This window comes from Onychomys torridus, chromosome 7 (genome assembly GCF_903995425.1).
Source record: "Onychomys torridus chromosome 7, mOncTor1.1, whole genome shotgun sequence".
In the NCBI taxonomy this organism is placed as follows: domain Eukaryota; kingdom Metazoa; phylum Chordata; class Mammalia; order Rodentia; family Cricetidae; genus Onychomys; species Onychomys torridus.
Window position 1 is genome coordinate 31,589,192 of NC_050449.1, and position 22,027 is coordinate 31,611,218.

The 22,027-nt window shown below is 40.7% G+C and overlaps 1 protein-coding gene across 9 annotated transcripts in view; it reads left to right on the plus strand.

Annotated features, from left to right (window-relative positions):
* The window catches only part of Msantd2 (Myb/SANT DNA binding domain containing 2), a 34,504-nt gene extending 12,582 nt beyond the window's left edge, over positions 1 to 21,922 (plus strand). The window contains exons 2-5 of one of the 9 annotated variants that reach the window (XM_036192261.1): positions 11,190 to 11,279; positions 14,824 to 15,079; positions 16,287 to 16,347; positions 20,430 to 21,922. In XM_036192261.1, coding sequence (XP_036048154.1) covers positions 15,004 to 15,079; positions 16,287 to 16,347; positions 20,430 to 21,282 — 990 coding nt within the window. In that variant the 5' untranslated portion in view covers positions 11,190 to 11,279; positions 14,824 to 15,003 and the 3' untranslated portion in view covers positions 21,283 to 21,922. Of the gene's footprint in view, positions 1 to 10,156; positions 14,475 to 14,823; positions 15,080 to 16,286; positions 16,348 to 20,429 lie in introns of those variants that run through there. The other 8 variants (XM_036192263.1, XM_036192262.1, XM_036192266.1 and 5 more) reach the window with 8 other exon arrangements.
* Positions 21,923 to 22,027: the final 105 nt, after the last annotated feature.

Here is a 22,027-nt window from a genome sequence, read left to right on the forward strand (position 1 = left end):
AGTGGCAGCTCAGAAGAAGAGAACAGCTTTCATACCTGGCACAGTTGTGGAGGGATTTGTTGGATCTTAACTTGGTCTAGAACTGCCTGTCACCCTCTGCCAGTTCTGTGCTGTGGTCACAGATGACCTTCATGGGACTTTATGGCTAAGTTTTAGGCTTCATTACACACAACCCAGGGAGATAGAAATAGAACACCCTGTTAGGACAGCCCTGCCCTGTGGCCTGGAAGATACATTCTTTTAGCCCCCAGTCTGTCTGGTTTGGACAGATGTGCACAGAAGGTAGATTATCTTGTCCCTTTTTTCTTTTTTTCACATTGCCAGAGGGTAAGAACTAAATTCAGATCTAAGATTTCAGTTTAACAAATTGAAAGTTTTTTGAGACATGATACTCTGGCAGGCCTAGTACCCCGTAGGTGGATTGGTTAGTCTCCTGTCTCCACCTCTGCAATGCTCAGATTTAAGTGTGTGCCACCAGATGGGGCTAGATTTCATATGTTAACTGTCCTACAAGTATTCTTTTATCCCTAGGCTGAGATACATTAGCACACCAGCTCTCAGCCTGTGGGTCTCCACCCCTTGAGTCGAATGACCCTTTCACAGAGGTCGCATTTGAAATATCCTGCAAGTCAGGATATTTACAATTCATAATAGTAGCAAATTACAGTTATGAAGTACCAGTGAAAATAATTTTGTGGTTGGGGGTCACCACAGCATGAGGAACTGTGTTAAAGGGTCATAGCATTAGAAAGGTTGAGAACCACTGCATTAGCTATATTTTTTACCCTGTGGGAAAGACACAACCTACCTCCCACCCCACCCACCCCCACTACTATGGAAAGTCATGTTTAGAAAATGAGATAAAATGGGAAAGAACTCTGAGTTTCAAAAATAACTAACAAATACTATTAGTGCTTTGGATATTTATTTATTTGTTTGTAGAGTTTTTAGGGTTATGGGAATAATTTTATCACTGTAGGGGGACCTTATGCACCATGTTCTAGTCTGCAAACTTTTGCCTTTGCAGAAACTTCCATATGTATTTAAAATGGATGCCTAATGAACCAATGCCTCTTATGCATATGCCACAATTATTTGGAGTTTGTAATCTGTGCTGAGACTTTCCACTGTTTTGATACTAGGTGAAAGGTAATCTGCACTTGGAAAAAGACATATTTAAATCTTTGTAATTATCACCTACTTATAGCTTAGAATCCTTGAGAGCCTGTGGAAATACTTTGTTTTTCTTGGCACTAACCGAGTGTTACCTTTTCACTTAGGATGTGCTGTGTAAGCCTTAGGGAAATAATAAATCTGTATCTATTCTCGGGTTTTCTAGGAATAGCAGTCATCATTTCAGTTTTCTGTGTGGTCTCAGCTCTGTTATTGAATAACATAGTTTGCGCTAGCAAATAGTATTGACTTGGTATAATTGATAGAGTAGACAGGAAGTTGTTTACCTCTGTGTTTTCTAGTTGTTGTTCCTCAGTCTGTGAGACTCCTTTATTGAAATACTCAAACTTCTGAAATTTACAGTGCTTTTTCTCCTTAGGTGACTTCATTTATTCAAATAAGCCAAATATGTTTGTAAGTGATGTTAATCAAACCAAAATAAAAGTTCATATCAATCAAAAACTGCTTTTTATTATCTATTTAATTTATAAGTATTTTTCTTCCATGGAAAGATTAGGTTATAATTTATAAAGAAGACTGTGTTAGGACAAAAGGTCAACCTTGTATGTGGTATCTGAACTACTTAACGCACAATCTTAAGGAATTTTTATTCACTCATCCATCAAAGATTTATGAAGCTATTTTCATATGACAGTTAATTGAAGAAACCATGAGATATCAGTATATCAATGAAAATAATAAACTTTTTTTTTTTTTTTTAAGACAGTAGTTCTAGCTCAGGCTGTCTTTACTGTATAACTGGTGGCTGTGAACTTCTGGTTGGGCCACCTTCATCTCTTAAATTCTGGGGTTACAGGTCTGTTACCATACCTGGTTACAAAACTGATTTTAAAAATCAAAGCACAGATTCTATATTCTAATAGGAAATGATGATATGTTCTTGCAGTGATGGGGATTGAGCTTAAAGCCTTGCATCTGCTAGGTAGGCACTCTATCATGATTCCACATACTCCAGTCCTGAGAAAATAGGATTATTTAAAATAGCCACTTGGTTTAAAATAGCCAAGTGGTTTATTTACTCCTGTAATTCCAGCACCTGACAGTAGGAAGCAGAAGAGTTTGAGCCCAGCTTGGCTACATAGTGGAAACCTTGTTTCAAAAATAAGTAGGAACAGTTAGCATAGGACAGAAGCACCTCAGATATGATATTTCTGTTAGTGTGTGGTTGGCCTCAGTTTGAACACCATACTTTTGAACTTTTGCCAGAGGAATAGGTCCATTGGCTTTTGTTTTGTTGAGAATGGTTTTCATGCTTTTTAATTCTTTTTTTTAATACATATTTATTTTATGTATATGAGTGACCTGCCTTCACACCGGAAGAGGGAATTATATCCCATAACAGATGGATGTGAGCCACCATGTGGTTGCTGGGAATTGAACTCAGGACCTCTGGAAGAGCAGCCAGTGCTCTTAACCTCTGAGCCATCTCTCCAGTCCCATGTTTTTCAATTCTTTCACATTGTATGCATCTAGGTGACCCTGAGATTTGCCTCACTGAGCAGCCAAGTCCTGTGTTACTGTTCTGCCTGTGACTGGTGCCGAGTACCCACATCCTCCTGAGGCAGGTTCCATGCAGTGTCCAGTCTGGAGCCAAACCAGGCAATTTTCTTCTCTTCCTCAAATTAGGAAACAGCAGGTGGGCTTTGAGAGGTCAAGGTTGTGCCCATTTTAGAACAAAATGAAATATTGTTTTCCCTTTATATAATAGTGTATCCATACTACAAAACTAAGGAAAAAAATAGTTTTAGTTTCTTCACCATAGTATAGCCACACATTCCTAGAATGTTTATTTTTCAAAAAATTGGTAAACCTTTTAATTTCAGTATATTTTCATGTGTCAAAAACAAGAATTTTGGGCTGGAGAGATGGCTCAGTGTCAAGAGCACTGGCTGTTCTTCCAGAGGACCTGGGTTCAAATCCTAGTACCCACATGGCAGCTCACAACTGTCTTCCAGTTACAGGGGCTCAGACACCATCACACATACATACATGCAAGGCAAAACAACAAGGCACACAAAATGAAAATAAATAAATCATTAAAAATTTAAAAATAAAACCAAAACAGGAATGCGATGGCTTTATTCTATCAAACTCCAAGAAACTATATGGATGATTCATATACATTTAAATTTTTTTTCATCTTTTGTTTTTCAAGACACAGGGTTTTCCTGTGCAGCTCTGGCTGTCCTGGAACTCACTCTGTAGACCAGGCTGGCCACAGACTCAGTGATCCACTTGCCTTTGCCTCCCCAGTGCTGGGATTAAAGGTGTGCACCATCACCCAGCATCTCTTGATGTTGATTGCTGTAGTAAGGTTCTTTTTGTGGATTTGAAGGGATGTTGAAATAGAGTCTTTTTATGTAGTCCTGGCTGGCCTTGAACTTGGGACCATTCTTCCAAGTGCTGGGATCAGTCCTGGTAGTGAGGTTCATTTGAAGGTATCATTCACACTTTATTTTTACAGTATGCTTTGCTATAACACTTTCATTTCCTGCTTTGCTCTACTTGAGTTTACCTTTGTTCATAAGCTCCTCAGTCTGCACACATTGCGGCTGTATCTTTTGTAACAGTTATAATAGCTAATATATGTTGAATCAAAGCAATTAGCTACATTGCTTTAAATGCTCTACTTCTCATTTAATGCTCACAACAAATCTGTGATGAAGTCCTATCTTCAGCTCCGCTGTACAGATGGAGAAATTAAGGCACAGAGATAAATTGGGCTGATGTCACAAAGCTAGCAGCAGGTGGTGACAATGGAGTAAGCATTCTCACTCCAGACCCTGTGTTTATGACAACTTGGTTTATTTCCTCCTAGGAATCCTCAGCCCACTTTCTTTAAATTTGACAATTGCAGTAATGTTTTTGGAGCATAAGACATAAATGTAATACCCAAACCATATAGTAGCATCCAGATGGACACATCACTGTGCTTGCATATTTTTTTCTTTTCTATCTCCTCCCACCCCCCAACAAAGGGGGGTGGTCCTCATTTAGCCCAGGCTGGCCTCAAAGTCAGTATGTGGCTGAGGATGACCTTGAACTGCTGATTTTCTGTCTCTAGTGCTAGGATTATAGGCATTTGTCACCATTTCTCAATTGAGTAGTGCTAGGGATCAAACCCAGGACTACATGCATGCTAGGTAATCATTCTACCAACTGAGCTACATTTCCAGCCCTCTTAGTTCGTTCTCTCTCTCTCTCTCTCTCTCTCTCTCTCTCTCTCTCTCTCTCTCTGTGTGTGTGTGTGTGTGTGTGTGTTTCTGAGATTAAACCAGGTGTGTATTTCCTGAGATTAAACCCAGGTCCTTTTATATACTGGGCAAGTGCCTATATTTCTCATTGAATTGATTTTCATCATTCCAATTTATGGAATCTTATAGCTTGCTATGTTCTTTCTTATATTATGATGATAAATCTTCTATCTCACTTGAAATTATGTATTGATTCCAAATAATGTTGTGTGGTTGATCAGGGAAATACAGCTATAGTTGTTCTCCAGAGTCATTTGGGTTTGAACGCCTCAAAAATTCTTGTAAAATGAAAACTGGCACCCCATCACTAGGGAATGTTTGAATCTAAGGCTGCCTTTTGGAAGTCTGTGTCATGGTTGGGCAGTAAAGCCAACTCTTAAAGTGAAACCTATGAAGATTTAATGTGACAATATAATGTGCTTGCTGCATTGAACATCCATCTACAGGGAGACATACATCAACTGCAGATAAGTCCAAGACAGAGGCCTTAACCAAAGGGCCTATTTCATCTATCCCATGAGAAGTGGAAGGCTCAGTGAACCACTACATCTGAGTTTTCTCATCACTTATGCTTTTAAATTATCAACATAAAAAGAGACTTAGTATATGAATATTTTACCTGCATATAAGCCCATCATATTCATGCAGTGCTAGAGGAGGCCAGAAGAGGGCGTGAGATTCCCTGGAACTGGAGTTAGAGGCTGTTGTGAGCTGCCATGTGGATGCTGGGAATTGAACCTGGATCCTCTGGAAGAGTAGCCAGTGCTCTTAACTGATAAGCCATCTTCCTAGCCCTCCAAAGCTTTTTCTTCCTAGATCCATCCTTATTATCAATGCCATCATAACTTTGAACTGTATCATATTCCTTCTTCTATGTGTCAAAACTCATGGTGAACAAGTTTTGGGTTACAAAAGAGGACTTACTCAACAACAAATACAAATTCTGCTTTGGAAGTTTTAAGGAAGAATTTAAAATGTGAAAATAAAATTAAAGTCTTTATTATAGAAGATCCGTTGTCATTCATTCACATCTCAAGTCAATGGTGGTTCTTGGGCTGTCAACTCCTCTTAAATGAGGCACTTGAATTGAGGCGCTTGAATTATAGCAGAAGAAATATCCACAAGGTACCATTACTTTTTGACTGTAAAAACAGGTAAGTATGATGCTTACTCACCAAAGGATGTAGATTATGGCCATTTCCTCATGCTATTTATTATTTGCTGTATGAGTAAATGGTTGGAGACTTATCTCCTTAGAGATGAGAATGGAGATGGGATGAACTGTGGGGTATACAAGTTGTGTTCCACACAATGGCATTTTTGTCAACAATGAAGATGTACACAGAGGCAGTCCCATTATAATGGAGCCAAAAATTTGTTGTCATTTAGTCAAGTCATTGTAGCTATCCTCATGCCCATGACAAAACATGACTCAACATGTCATGATGCTGGTAGAATGAATCTACTCTGTTGCCAGGCGGCAAAAATATGGGGGGGGGGGGCTCACGTCTGCAATCTGAGCACTTGGAAGGCTCTCCTAGCTTGCTTTCTCTGTTGCTTTGATAAACTTGGCCAAAGCAATTGAGGAGGAAAGGGTTCGCTTCATTGTTACAGTTTACAATCCATCAAGAAGAGAAGTCAGGGCCTTGACTCATTTAGGAATCTGAAGACAAGACCTGAAGCAGAGACCATGGAGGAACACTGCTTCCTAGCTTGTTCCCTCTGGCTGGTCAGCTTGCTTTATTATACCACCTGCCTGGGTGTGGCGTTGACCATAGTGGCCTGGACCCTCCCAATCAATCAAGAAAATGGGCATATGCCTGGTGGTGGTGGCACACGCCTTTATCCCAGCACTCGGGAGGCAGAGCCAGGCGGATCTCTGTGAGTTTGAGGCCAGCCTGGGCTACCAAGTGAGTTCCAGGAAAGGCACAAAGCTACACAGAGAAACCCTGTCTCGAAAAAAAAAAAAAAAAAAAAAGAAAAGAAAAGAAAAGAAAATGAGCATAGACATGCCCATAGGCCAATCTGAGAGAGACATTTTTTTCAATTTTGGTTCCCTCTTGCCAGATGCCATTAGCTTCTGTCAAGTTGACAAAAAAAATTATTTAGCAGGGGAGGTTGATGCAGGAGGATTTTTATGGATAGTACATAAGACTTGAAAATGATAATGTGCTACTGGTAGTTTAGTTGCGTACTTTACATTTTATAATTATTAACTTAAAGTCATTACTGTAAGACTTACTACACTGGCTGACCCCTCATATACTAGTTTAGAGGCCATGTACATTGATAGACCCATGCCTATTAGGTTTGAGTAAGTATACTATAATTTCTGCTCGTGACAAAATGATCTAACAATACATTCCCCTCCCCCCCAAAAACAGGGTCTTATGTAGCTCAGGCTGATTTAAAACTTACTGTGTAACTGAAGATGACCTTGAATGAGTGATGTTCCTGCCTCCACCTCCCAGTGCTAGAATTACAGGAGTGTACCCACCATATGCTGATCACCTAAATTTCTTACAACTTTCTAAATAAGGTTAGATTACCCCAAGGCAGAAACTTATAGTATACTTAGAACTTGCTTTTCTGTTAAAATTTTCATAGAAATGGTAAGAGATCTCGTGCAGTTTATAGTTTATACCATGTAAATGCAAAAAAAAAAAACTTTACATTTTTAGAACTGGTTAAATCTTGATTTAATGTTTATGTTTAGGCCTAGAAATCTTTCTTTTTTTTTTTTTTCCCTTCTTCAAATTGTGTATGAGTGTGTTGCCTGCCTATGTGTCTGAATCATATATGTGCTGGTTGCCCTCAGAGGCCAGAAGAGGACATCAGATCTTCTGGGACTGGAATTACAGTCAGTGGAGAACCACTATGTGGTGCTAGGAATTGAACCTGGGTCCTCTCCAAGATCATTCAGTGCTTTTAACTGCTGAGCCATCTCTCCAGCCATGGGGTAGATGTCTTGATGGAAGATTTTAGTAGCTTAAGTTTTTAGGTGATATGGATGTCAGGATTGATTTCATAAATACATAAACTTACTAGTGGAAACACTTATTATAGGTTGTCTTTGCATGTTAGATGGTAGTTTTCATTAAGACAGCACTCAGGGGACAGAGGTAGGCGGATCTCTGAGTTTGAGGCCAGCCTGGTCTACACAGGGTGTTCCAGGACAACCAGGACTACACAGGGAAACCCTGTCTCGAAAGAAAGGAAGAAAGAAAATAAGTACAAAGTGAGATAATCACGTGGCCAGCATATGAAAGGGATTAAGTGGCCTACTATTCATGTTCATTTTTTAAAATTTACTGGGTGTGCCCCCACAGTGTGCTTGTGGATGTCAGAAGACAACTCTGTGCAATTGGGTCTCTCTGTCCCTCTTTGTGTGGTTCTGGACATGGACGTCAGGTGGCAAGGCCTGTTGAGCAAGCATCTTTACTTGATGAGCCTTCTCATTGACTTGGTGGTTTCACTTTTAAACTTTGAATGAGTAGAGCCCACTTTTGTGTTTCAGCAGCAAGGTAATGTTACTACAATAAAAACTGGTCAGGATTTTTATTGTTATTTGGTTTTTTGTTTTGTTTTGTTTTGTTTTTTTTTTGGGGGGGGGAGCTGAGGATCGAACCCAGGGCCTTGCGCTTGCTAGGCAAGCGCTGTACCACTGAGCCAAATCTCCAACCCCAGTTATTTGGGTTTTTGTTGTTAGGGGAGTGACATGATTGTGGAATAATATAATACTTTCATAACATAAAGTGTATGGGGACTTATGTTTTAAATATTGTGTTATTTACTTATGTGTATGTGTCTGAGGAGGTCAGATGGGTGTCTGATCCCTTGGAGCTGGAGTTACAGGTTATTATGAGCTTCCTGATGTGGATGCTGAAAATCGAACTCATGTCCTCCTCAAGAACCATACATGTTCTTAACCCCTGAGCCATTTCTTCCGTCCCATATGGAGACTTTAAAAAGGGGAGGAAGGTTTCCCTGTGCTGTGCCAGAAGTGCTTTTGTGAATGGGCTTCCAGCCTCGTTATCTATCACTTATTAGTAAATTAGTGACAATTTTAATGTTATTGGAATACCACTTGGAGTCAGAGCCTCAAGTGTAAAGTGTTAAGAAAACAAAAACTTGGAAAAAGATTCTGATGTAACAACTTTAGAGGATGCTTTTCCTGGAGTACCATCCTATATGGATATCACACCCTGTTTCACGTTCCCTTCCAAGTTAGGCTCCATTATAAGTAATTCCCTCGCATGCCCAAGAGTTCATTCCCAGTCTAGCATATATAGCATCTGCCAAGCTTTTCCATAGTACCTGCCAGTTTTGTTGGACTTCTTTAGTTTTGTTTTGAGATGGGGTCTTAGGTAGCCTAGACTGACCTTGTATTTCCAGAATGAATGAATTTTAAAATAGTGCTTTTTTTGCCACTTCAGAGAAATGAAGTGTTGCTTATCACAGAAAAAAGGGGCCTTAAAAAAAAAAAAAAAAAAAAAAAAAGTAAAATGAGATCCTTTTTGTTTTATTTAGTAGGGTCTGGCTATTTAGCCCAGGATAGCCCAGAATTTTCTACCCTCCCGCCTCTGTTCTCTAGTGCTGAGATTACAAGTGTGCACCACCACATGTAGGATACTTTTTTTTTAACTTAAATAATTGATTAAAATGAATTGAGAAACCAAGCAATAAGATTTTTTTTCTGAATCAGATACTGTTCTCCTTTGTTTTTATTTACTTATTTGTTTATTGTGAGCTTTACTAAAATTTTCTTGGAAAACAAAACAGGAGATTTAGGTACTGTGTAGCATGTTTTTGGCTCCAGCTTATGAGGAGTTGAGGTGAGGAAATTTCTTGACATTGGGTTCAGCCTTGGCAGCACAGTGAGACTGGCCCTGAGAGGATTACACTCAGCTTACCAGGTGTGGTGGTGATGCCTTCACCTGCTGAGCCCTGCTGTGCCAGTCTTTAAAATCTCTTCTGAAGCCTGTCACACAAATGAAGTCTATTTATTAGACTTCCCAATACATACTACGTGCTTTATAGAAGAAAGCCTGTGTGCTCTAGCACAGCGGCTCCTCAGAGATCGAGTGATGTTGGTAATGTGAACATTTCCTCAGGAGGGGATCCACGCCCCCATAGGCTAAGACTCTCCTGGATAGAAAAAGGGAAAGCAAAGGATTTAGAATTAGAAGGTTTTTACTTGACAAAGCTTTCTCTTAACGATAGAATTGGGGTGGAGTGGGGAAGGACACAAATTTCCTGTGTTTTCTCTTAGTTTTATTTTTGTTTGTTTTTAAAGGGTTTAGTCAATTGGAAAGTCAGTTTGCCAGATATTAATGTACAGAAAACTCAGACTGATAAATACTAAGATTTTTGCCCAAATGGTTTTGTTTTAGGTACTTTCTACCCCCAAATTTGCATTTGTATGTCAAAAGATGTAATTGCAAATTTATGCTTTTGTATTGGTTTGCTTTTTTTATTTTTCTTTTTTTAAGTTAGACCTATCTCTGCCTGTCTTGGAGTTCTATGTAGATCAGGCTGGCCTAGAACTCACGAGAGATTCTCCAACCTCTGTCTCCTAATGTTGGGATTACAGGCATGTGCCAGCTACTGTTAGCATGTTAGCCAAGCACTCTTTCAACTGAGCTACATCCTCAGCCCCCAGGTGTGTGTGTGTGTGTGTGTGTGTGTGTGTGTGTGTGTGTGTGTGTGTGTGTGTGTGTCTTAAGATTGAACCCAAGGCCTTATATATGCTAGGGAAGTATTCCACTGAATGTGTCCTCAGGCCTTTTGAGTTTTTATTAAATTTGTTTTTTGTTGCTTTAGTTAAGAGCCACTAGTAGTTATTGTAGTAGTTTAAAGGAAAAAAATCTATTTTACAGAGACTGCTCATTTATCTTAGTATTTGTTTGGTGAGGTTGTTTTCCAGAAACAAGGTCTCCCTGTATACCAGGCTGGCCTTGAATTTGCAGCAGTCTCTCTGCCTTGCATGCTGGGATTATAGATGTGAACTGCCATGCCCTGTTTGAAGTGTTATTTTGACACTTTTTATAAGAGTTATTGGAGATTCATTTCCTGTGTAATTCCCCATCTCTTGGGGTATATGACTTTTGAGGACTTATTTTAAGCATTTGAGTGAGAGGAATTTGGGGTTTGTCATGTTCAGATGGCTGCTGGGTATGTTCAGTGTGGCCAGTTGGACAACTGCATCTGAAAAGCTGTGTACTGTTCTTTCTTTAACACCGTTTCCTGCTGTCCTAACTGAGCTGTCCTCCCACAGGTGCACTTGATTTTTCACCTGACATCTTAGACCAGTGAAGCCAGTGTTTTCTAAACAGCATGTTTACACTGCCATTATGACTGATTTCTGCGCCTCCCCTATAAACTCTGTTCCACTTGCTCACAGCTCTGTTAGAACAGTGGTCTTTTGTCATGGTAACTGTTTTATTAAATGAAGTGGGTAAAGTATGGAGCCAGTAGCAGAATCCTTGGCCTATGCCTGAATGAGCTATTTAGTTTGCCTCCTGTATTTCCAAACCAGGGAAGAACTAGCTCTTCCCACTTCCTGAATGCAAGAGCAGGATTAGAGGACACTGAAGTGAAAAACCTCGGTTTCACCCTTAGTAACTTAATAATGCCAGGAAGGGCTTTGAAACCACTGGCCCTGCTTGTAGATCTTATTTTCCAAACCTTTCAGTATTTGATTTGCCCTTTTCTGAACTCTACAATTTCCCTCTCTTGTAGCTGGTTCGATGCCCAGAACTGAATGCTGTGCTCCAGCTGTGGCCTCACCGGTGCTGAATAGAGAGGAAGAGCCACCTTCATAGCTTACATGTGATTCCTCTGCTTATACAACCCAATACTGGATTTACTTACTTTGGCAAGATAGCTGCATTGTGCACTGTATTTAATGTTACGTGTACTGTAACCCTGGGTCTTTCTCCGCATTGCTGCCGTCACCCCCTCAATCCTGCCAATCTAAAACTCCTGCCTTTGTTTACCTGCCCTCCTCCCCATAGACTCCCATGCATTCATCCACAGTGAATGTCATCTTTTTATTCTCTGATTTCCTTTTACTTTATCTTAAGCTCTGGCAAGACTTTCACTCTGTCCTATAAATTGTCAGCTCTCAGCCAGCTTTTCACCCTGCTTCGGTGGTGGAGCACCCCTTCAAGCCTTTTCTCTGGTCCTTTTCCATTTGTAGTCCTGAAACCAGCATTTGCTAAGGTGGAATGATAAGCATTCCCCTGGAGTTTCTGAATCAGGTACTGGGAACAACTCTGGTTTGGCCCCCTGAAGTTGTTACCCTGCTTAGTTCTGTCTAGATCTCCTCACCTCCTCAGGACCTCTGTCTGGGTGGATAGTAGTCTTACTGTCCCTCCTCCGGGGAGGAGATGCAAACATGCAGTCAGCTTACCAGAGATGTCTCACAGTAAGGAAGTTAACTATTGTCTTTTAGTAGAATAGCCTTTAGTAGTTTTAAGTTTTTCTAATTAGAGATTAAATTGAGGTCAATGAAGAAAGTAAAGGAAGATTTTTTTTTTTTAATGTTGAAGTAGGCTGTGGTTCACCAAGAAAGCCAAATGGTGTATCTTGTTGGATTTGGTAGCTGACTCAAATGGGAGCTTCAGCCTCATTTTCCTGGACCTAGAGCATCATGATGCCTGATTTAGAGAAGGTTTTTAGTTGGTTTATTTAGGATTGTTGATACAGCCGCCCAGTCTTTTAATTATATGCTTTGATTAAGCATTTAGAGGATAATGTATTGTGTAATCTTTTCTGTGGGTGGTAAGAGTTGGAAGATCTCCAAATGTCCTTTTATCTGTGTCGAAGCTCTCAAGCGAGTCCTAGTGGGTCTTAGGGCAGCAGTTAAGCCAGTGTTTGAGTCATCCACCTCAGCCCCCTCCCCCACCGTCTTAGTGGATGTGCTCTGTTTAAGCAGACTCTTCTTGAGTTTGGGGCATGTATTACACCCACAAGGAAGGTACTGCTTACATGTGTTTGTATTTTGAAGGAGAGAAAGTTGATTTGGAAATCTTTTTAATGTCATTTCAGTACATGAGATTATTATGGTTTTAGACATTGCCAAACACCTGGTAGATGTCAGCACACAGTAAACATGTGTTACAGGTGTATGCTGCAACTAAGAGGTGTGTGTATAGCTGTCAGAGGTGACTGATTTCAGTATTCACAATTACATAACCAAAGGAAATTTTCATTATTCAATTTAGTGGCTTTGAAGAATGTCGTTTCTCTGGTTCCTCCCCATATATATTATCACAATTTGCTAAATTTATTTTTGATTAAGAGACTAAATGGTTGCAAATATAGGAAGGAATGGGTAGACTTGCTTGTGCCCATGTCACCTCCTCACAAGTGTGGCACCTTTCTTGAAAGGAAACATTAGTTTTGTTCTTGGCTTCTGGAGTAAGCCAGTGACAGAGCCAGTCAACTGGACTTGGTGTTCTGAATGCTGTTCTGTAGGCAGCCAGTAAGCAGTGAGAAGGGTCCGTTTTCTATCTCCATTTATGGTCTCAGAAGGGGAAAGGGACAGGACTGGGACTCTATTTACAGTCCTTAGGAATTGAGTGGAGTGGTTGGGGTGTTCTTGGAGGCAGAAACTAGACATTGTAAGATAAAAATAAATTGTCAGGGGTTGTTTGCAATTCAAATTCCGATCTCTGAGGAGGGTAGAGGGTGCTGGGAAAGGGGAGTATATGCAGGGTCAAGTGAGATTTGCAGCGCTTCTCTCTGTTGGGAGATTTGACCATGACACACAGTTTCCAAGTTAATGTTTCTGGATTGTTCTAGAAAGTTTTGTCCTATGGGGTCATGGTTCTCTGTTGCAAAAAGAAAGCTGAGATGATTTTTAAAGGGTTTATGGGAAGCCTCAGTTCTGTAAGGTATTATCATTTGAGGCGGTGGGAGAGATGCTGTGAAAGTGAGATGCTTGTTTGGGGGTTCAAGGCTCCAGGGCGGGTGACTGTGTCTGAGGGAGATGATCATGTCTCATGCTTTTATTCTTCTTTTTGCTTGTTTGGATTTCTGGCCTCAAGGAACAGAGTTAAAGAGTCTTTGAGGGAGTGTCTATAGACTCTCACCTGTGGTTTAAAGGTACTGCACTGAGGGAGAGCCCTAAAGAAAGACTCAGACTTGTTTTCGTTTGGTGAGATAGATTGAGTATTAGCTTATGGAAGGTAACTTCTCCTTTAGGAGAATCTTACAGTCTTGATAATATCTAGTTAGAGATAAACTGGTTTTAACAGTTAAGTTAGAAAATATTTAGGAGCCACCATGGAAAGGGGATTTGATCTCTCAGAATTCTGAGTGGAATCCCATAAAGCAGAAGAGTGATTAGAAGGAAGAAAGGAAGGCAGAATCAGTAGAGCCTGGATGTGACTGGATTTTCAAGCTGAGACCATGAAGTCCTTGGTTTATCTTTTGATGGGTCAAGTTAAGAGCATAAGGTGTGTATCATTAAATATGGGAAACTGGGCTAGTCTGAAATATGTAATAGAAAAAAGACCATAAAAAAAAAACCAAAAACAAAAAAAACCGAGAGTTGAACAAGGCGGCAATGTTCCCCAGGTTTGTCTGAGTTTGCAGGATGGTATTAATTTGTGGTGTGTCAAGCGACAGAAAGAGTGAGGTGACTCCCTCACTCCTAAGAAAGACTGTTGGCCTTGTGTGTTGGTTTATTTAGCTGGCAGTTTCAGTTGGTAGACTAGTAAAATGTAGGAATTAATGTACTACTTCTTGGTCATTTGTTTGAGACTGGGGACTTAGGACATTATTGATTTGATTTCTGCTTAAATTGTAGAAGTTTTTACCATGACCGAGTGAGTTAGTGAGGACTACAGACTCTGTAGGGACCTGTTTTGTTAGCTACGTTGTCTAGGCAACTCTTTTCCCCTGTGCTCCTTAACCAAGGGTAAGGAAGGTGTTCTTTACTTGGGAATTCTTCTTTCTGTCCTCTTTCCCTCACGTCTTCCAAATTCTGGGCACCACAGCAGCTCTCTCCTGTGGCAGGTGTGCATCCTATTGGCTGGCTGGTATTTCTTTTTTTTTTTCTCCCCCTTACCCTTTTTAAATGGGGGAGGGGGCATAAAATATGTGTATGGGTACATGCAATAATGTTGTAATGTTTCTTGTTGTTTTAATTGATAATTGCAAAATAATTGTTTGAATTATAACATGTTTGAGTAAATGCTAAATTAGTATTTTTCTAATATAATAATGAATTTGAAATCTAGCATTCCTGTAACAATGTGTCTTTGTTTGTCTGTCTGTGTCTGTCCGATAGTAATTAATATCTGTGGTCCGTATCTGGAGGAGGAAGTACAGCTTTAAAGGAATAACAAAAGACTTTGTGTCTTAGACCCTTCGCAGGTGTTACAGTCGGGTGAAAGAACATGGTGTTGGGAAAAGAAAGAGCAGTTACACATTTGAACAGTTGGAACAGGTGTTTGGTCAGGGAGGATGGGATGCTCAGCCCTGCCAGCCTGTACTTATTAACAGTAGTGGCTTGTACCAGGAGCTGGAGTCAGATGGCAGCACTATGGAGGACTATTCACAGGAGGACTGGGGAAACCACAGTCAGGATCTCCATGGCTACCCAACAGATCAGGAATTGGGTAAGAAAACCAATACATGTGCTGTGTGTGTATGTATCCCTGGGATGTGCACTGGTATCTGATAGCTTCTAGTGTCGTCAGCACAAGGCATGTTGCTAAACTGGTTGAGCCAATGTGGGCATCCTTGGCTTAGCATCGAACTACCAAGTAGTGCTTGGTATTGGTTACTTGGTGATTTGGGTACCACTATGTTCCCTGAAGATAGGAGAATTCCTAATCTGAGTCATACAAGGAGGTTCACTCAAAATACCCTGCTCTTTGTAGCTCTAAGATTTCTGCCAAGAGCACTAACTCTTGGTCCAGCGCCTTTAAATCTACATTTGAGTGGCTGCATTAAGAGGATACATGTACATTTTGTTTGCTTGCATCTCTTTATGTCAAGTATTCCAGTTTTGACTCTACTTGGGAAGTACTGGTCAGGGTTAGCTGTAGTCCGTGTACATCAGCAGCAAGTTGTGTGATGAATAAGTTAGAAGAAAATAGCCTTCCCCTTGTGTTGTGCTCAGATGACTTCTGAGAAAGTGCAGGCGGGATTGCCTGTATACATTTGTTACCCTTCCTTAAGGAAACAAATTACAGAAATCTTGCCCAGTGACAGAGAAATAAAGAAAAAGGGCAGACTGTTAGCTTATTTTCTATTAATACTATTATAACTTCTCCTAAATATGGGAAGGGAAAAAGAAAGAGGCTTTCCAATTGTTAAGATTATCAGCAATATGTAAGAAAATGAAGATTGGAAGACTAAGAATAGATGCTAAATGGTCTTGCCTTTCCATCTCACAAGGAAAGTAAGGTCTAGACCGTAGTGCTCATAGCCCTGTTTGCTGTCAAGAGTTAAATCACCCAGACCTTGAGAAAAAAATAGCATGCAGAATATGCTGATCCTCGTATTTGAGAGAATAATTACTTACACTGTAAAGTCTACGTAGAAAAGCCTAAATAGAGCAGAATCATTTTCATTCTTGTTCTTTTAAAATCATGTTTGCAGTGAAATTAAGCTTTAAGCTCCTCGCCTGAAATCCACTGGTGACCTTGAAGAATTTTATACTTGGGGAGCCTAGTTTCTGATCTTGCATATAAATGTTTGCATCTCATTATATAAAGTTATATTTTTAAGTCTGGTAGAGGCCAGTAAATAGAGCTATTTATCCACATAAATGTATGCCACCACTTACAAAAATATGTTTCAAAATTCTTTGTTTTTCAGATGAAATGCCAGTTTCAAAGAGAACATTAAAAATAAAACAAGAGTCTTCTGAAGAAGCACAGTAAGTAGATGCTTCGTTTTTGTACCAATGTGTCTTAAGTTTAGTGACCCGGGAGGATCATGGGTACCTATGCATGCTGTAGAAACTCCAGCCTTACCACCATAGAAGCATGTCTACTTATTCTTTATTCTACCACTCGGGACCTGAAGTGCCAAATTTTATGTACAGGAAGAAGAAAAAAATGTTAGATGTAAATATGTGTTTTCCTGTATGGATGTGCTTATTACTAAGAGCTAAGGCAAGCCACAAGGACTTGAGTTTAAATGGAACAGTAGAAAGCCAAAGGGGCATTTAAATTCTTCATAATTTGCACTTCGAGAATCAAAAATTAAGTTCTTAGGTGACCTACATATGCGTGTAGAAAACAGCTCCTGGAGGAAGGACTGAGAAGGTCCAGGATGGAGCCTCTCACTGGCCCAGCTGTTATTCTTACCCCTGAGAGTTTAATACCATCTGTTACATTCACAGTTCTTTTTAATGGCTTTCAGTGAGTTCCTTACCGCAGCCATTAAAAAGAAAAACTAAAGTTTGGGGCTAAGTGAAGAGCACTGCTCATTTGTCTTATGGTAACCGTGAACTCACAGTACCCATGCCTTGTGTATTGCATTCCACATGTGTGATCTTGACGTTTGAGAGACAGGAAGAGACAAGCTGCCACTTGTCACTAGTCTTAAGCCCTGGCACTTTTTTGGCGTTGCATCTTCAGAAACTAGGAAGTAGGCACTTCTCAGGGACTACTCAAATAACTGTGGTGCCAGATTGCTCCAAGCTTCTGAAATACCCCCGTGCTGAGGCCAGAAGGACTCTTTGGGGTGCTGTGTCCTCTGCTGCTCTTTCTCTGGGTGCCAGCTCAAGTAAGGAGTGCGAGGTTCTGAAAGAGCTTCTAGTGGGCCGTTTGCTTTTCAGTTTAGTACTTTGAAATTCCCTGCAGTGTCTGACTAGTGCTCATAATGTGAAGTGTTGGATAAAATAAAAACACCTGGATCTGGGCCCTGGGATGGGTTTTGTTCTCTCCCTCTCAGCATCTGTGGGTTAGGTGACCACCTGACCCATGCTTCACCAAATATTCACCTAGTCAGTCCATTAACTTTGCTTTCTAAATATCTGCTGTATGCAAAGTGAGCAAAATGAACAAAAGTCTCTGCCCTCAACTCCGTCTCCTAAATGTAGTCCTGCCTGAGGTCAATAAAACATTTTAAGGGCTGGAGAGATGGCTTAGTGGTTAGGAGCACTCCTGTAAAAGCATGAGGAAGGGAGTTCAGATCCCAGCACCAGTGTAAGAAAGCTGGGCATGCTCCTGCTCTCGCCTGTAAAGCTAGCACCGAAGGAGAGAGAGAGCCAGGGCGACCTCTGGGGTTGGCAGCTGCCTCTTTACTCAAGAAACTAACGCTCTGGCTTCAGTGAGAGACACTGCCTCAAAGAAACACAGCTGAGAATGGCGGAGGAGACTTATGTCCTCTTCTGTCTGGCTTCTGTACATGCATACACACACAGGTGTGCACACAACAAACACACATTCACACATACAAAACTTTAAGAGAAGAAAATTTTGCTGGGTGGTGGTGGCGCGTGCCTTTAATCCCAGCACTCGGGAGGCAGAGCTGGGGGGATCTCTGTGAGTTCAAGGCCAGCCTGGTCTACAGAGCGAGATCCACGACAGGCGCAAAGCTACAGAGAAACCCTGTCTCGAAAAACAACAACAGCAACAAAAACAAAACAAAACAAAACAAAACAAAACAAACAAAAAAGAGAGAGAAGGAAATTTCAAAACAATTTGATGGCTGTGAAAGATAATTTTCTTTTAAAGTGTTGTCCCAAGTACATATCTACCTCAAAGAGCATCACAATCAAATAGTGTAAGTGATCGAGGGAGTACCTTCATGTTTCCTGAGGAGAGAAATAGTTCCCAGGAATCCAGTGCTTTCATGTAGGTGCCTGCTTGGTCACTGTGGAAGATTCTAAGCCAGACTCATGGGTGAAGGATAAACTTAGGGCACTCTTAGGTCCCAAGAAGCAGCTGAAAACAGTGTTAGCTTTTTGCATTTTGCAAAGATAGGCCAGGGAGATAAGAGAACACACAGAATGTTTCTGTGAGGCCTCTCCAGACTGTTCAGAGCTCTCTAGAAGATCCAAGATTTTAAAAGGAAAGTCTGAAGGACCAGTGCTCTCTTTTGAAGATGCTGTTAGCAGAGGGCTGGAGAGAAAGCTCGGTGATTGAGTGCTTGGTGCTCTTGTAGATTCCTCAAGCTGAGGTGTCAGCATTACTGTCCAGAGGCTCACAGCTGCCTCTAACTGCCAGGCCTCCACCAGCACTTGCCTACACTTGCTGCCTCCCCCACCTCAGATAGTAATTAAAAAATACCCTTAGCAAATCCCCTTTTCTTGATTGTGAGTGTGGAATAAGCACTTTTGTAAATTAAACTTATAATTGATTTTTGGAAATGTAGTAACTTGATTGCCAAGTTAATATATAATAAGCCAGTCTTACCATATCAAAGTTTGGCCATACTTAAACTTTTTTAAGATATTTTTTTATGTGCACATTTGCCTGTGTGAGGGTGTCAGATCCCCTAGAACTGGTGTTACAGACAGTTGTGAGCTGCCATGTGAGTGCTGGGAATTGAACCCAGGTCCTCTAGAAGAGCAGCAGCTAGTATTCTTAATCACTGAGCTATCTCTCCAGACCCCCCCCCCACCCCTCCTTTTTTTTGAGGCAGGGTTTCTACATAGCTCTGAGTAGTCTGGAACTCACCATGTGACCAGGCTGGCTTTGAACTCAAAGAGATCCACCTGTCTCAGTCTCCCAAGTTCTGGGATTAAAGGTGTGTGCCACTATTCCCATTGAGAAATAACTTATAATTGCATTTATGTAAATTACATGAAGTATCAGTCAGTACATTAGTTAAGCAGCCTGTGGAACAAGAATTTCAAAGCATGTTCTATCTTGATCTGCTAATTATGCAAGTCATAACTGAAACATTTCTGTAATTTCACTTTAATGTTCTAACTTAAATTTGAGAGTAGTAATGAATGAATTCATACTAATTCATTTAATTGGAAATGGCATATTGCTCTTGTAATAGGTCTTTAGTCATAACCACTGAATTATTTTCCTCCAGCACCTGTGTAAAAATTACCGGACTGTCATAAATCCCATGTTAGAAATTAAGGTGTTATTTGAGGCAGTACTGGGGCTCTGTTAAAGTAGCCTTTGCTTTTTGGCACTTTGGTCTGAAGGCTATTATTAGGGTTATCATAGTCACTTAAAAAAATCCGTAATCTGCTAGGCAGTAATAGCATACGCCTTTAATCCCAGCACTCAGGAGGCCAGGTAGATCTCTGAGTTCAAGGTCTACAGAGTGAGTTCCAGGACACCCAGAACTACGAAGAGAAACCCTGATCTTGAAAATCAAAAACCAAAACAAGCCGGGCGGTGGTGGTGCACGCCTTTAATCCCAGCACTCGGGAGGCAGAACCAGGTGGATCTCTGTGAGTTCAAGGCCAGCCTGGTCTCCAAAGCAAGTTCCAGGAAAGGCGCAAAGCTACACAGAGAAACCCTGTCTCGATAAACAAAAAACAAAAACAAAACAAAACACCTTCATGATCCTGAGTGGGGTCAGTGGCAGCACGTAATCAAGCCTGAAAGCCTGACTCCAGTCCCCAGAAGGCATGGAAAAGTAGGAGAGGAACTGCTGCAAAGATCCTCCTGACCTCCACACAAGTGACAGGGCACACACACACACAGTATCACTTTTCTGAAAGCTCATGGTTCCTGAAGTCCTGGAAGCTTAAGTCTTTATATTTATTAAATTTGATACAGTGAGACCATGAAAAGCAGTTTGTTTTTAATTCTAGGGACTTGATGGAATATTTCTGACATTTAATGCAGTGATCTTCCAGTGTGGAAGGAAGCCTTTCTGAAGTGTGGGTGTTTAAATGTAACATTTTACTCTTGTTGGCTGTGTTTTAAGTTATAGTGGTTCCCATAGTGAACAGTCTAGGCACTGAACATTTCTCTCATAGAAAATTTTGTTAGATGTCGCTGCTGATTAATTAATTTGACGGTTAATTTCTCTTTCTAGGAAACGAGACACCATGCAGAATATTGTACAGATTTTGGAGTCAGTGCAATTGAAATGGGAACTGTTTCAGAGTTGGACAGACTTTTCAAGACTCCATCTTTCCAACAAACTGGCTATTTTTGGAATTGGCTATAACACCCGCTGGAAAGAGGATATCCGCTACCATTATGCTGAGATCAGCTCACAGGTGCCCCTTGGCAAGCGTCTTCGGGAGTATTTCAACTCCGAGAAGCCTGAGGGACGGGTAATTATGACCCGTGTCCAAAAAATGAACTGGAAGAATGTTTACTACAAATTTTTAGAGATCACCATTAGTGAAGCTAGATGCCTAGAGCTGCACATGGAAATTGACTGGATACCCATTGCCCACTCCAAGCCAACTGGTGGGAATGTTGTTCAGTATTTACTGCCAGGAGGGATTCCTAAAAGTCCAGGTCTTTATGCCATTGGCTATGAAGAATGTATTGAGAGGTCTCTTTCACCAGATGTGGAGCGCCAGGCCCTGGACCCAGGAAAGGAGGGCCAGGTTGGCCTGGAAACTCTCTCTGCACAAGCCTCATTACAGGTGGAAATAGAACCCACCCGGATCGTTTACTGCTACCTCGGTATCGCTGAGGTCAGGACTCTGCAGCAGTGTTTGTTTTTACATTTCCAAGCAAATACCAAAACCTTCAGTAAAGATTGGGTTGGTATTAATGGGTTTTTGTCTCAGAACTGTATTGTGGACCCTGGAATTTCCCCCAAATCCATCTATATCAAATTTGTAGAAGTTGAGAGGGATTTTCTTTCCGCGGGCTCATTAGTTGAGTGCCTGGAAAAGGCCATCGGATACCCCTTAAAATTTAACAACTGAGTGTCATCCTTCATAAGGATTTGGGCGTGTGCATTCTTCTCCCTTCTTCCCATTACCCAGACTACCCCACATCCAGATGCTGCCATCAGACTCTTCATGGGAACGCTTTCCACGATGAGACCAATGCAACCTCTAAGGAATCATAGCAGACTCTGGGCAGAAAAAGCAGACCTCACCTGAAATGCTCACTTTGAGTAAGCAGGTCTTGCATGGTGGGTCAGTTCTTTTTTAAAAAAAGAAAACATCAGTTTTTAAATGGATTTTAGAGCCCTGATATAAATAAATATAGGTACATTCCATATTGGACAAAACTTATACTTTGAGTTTCATATGAAATGAAAATTGTATTTTTTTCACAATGTTTCATTTTTACACATCTCTATAAGTATTATTTACGACCTTGAATAAATAAGCAATAGATAATGGCAAGTAAATCTTGAGCCACAGCAAATAAGGCTGTTTTTCAATATTAACTTTAGCTACTATTGTATATAATTTAGAGTTTCATTTTTTTTCACCAACCAAGTGTTTTGCTATTTCCAATCAGTGTTGCCTGCAAAGACTTTTGTTTATGTGATGTACAACTTTTATGGTTGTGTTACCATTTAAATTAAAAAAAAAAAAAAAGGAATTCCTGACCTTTTGGGTGTGCTAATTGAGCTTTTTTGTACAAGAGTGTGGCTGCATTGATTGTGGGGAATATGTCCAGCTTTGCTGGAAGAGTGAACAAACCCAGGCTGGGATG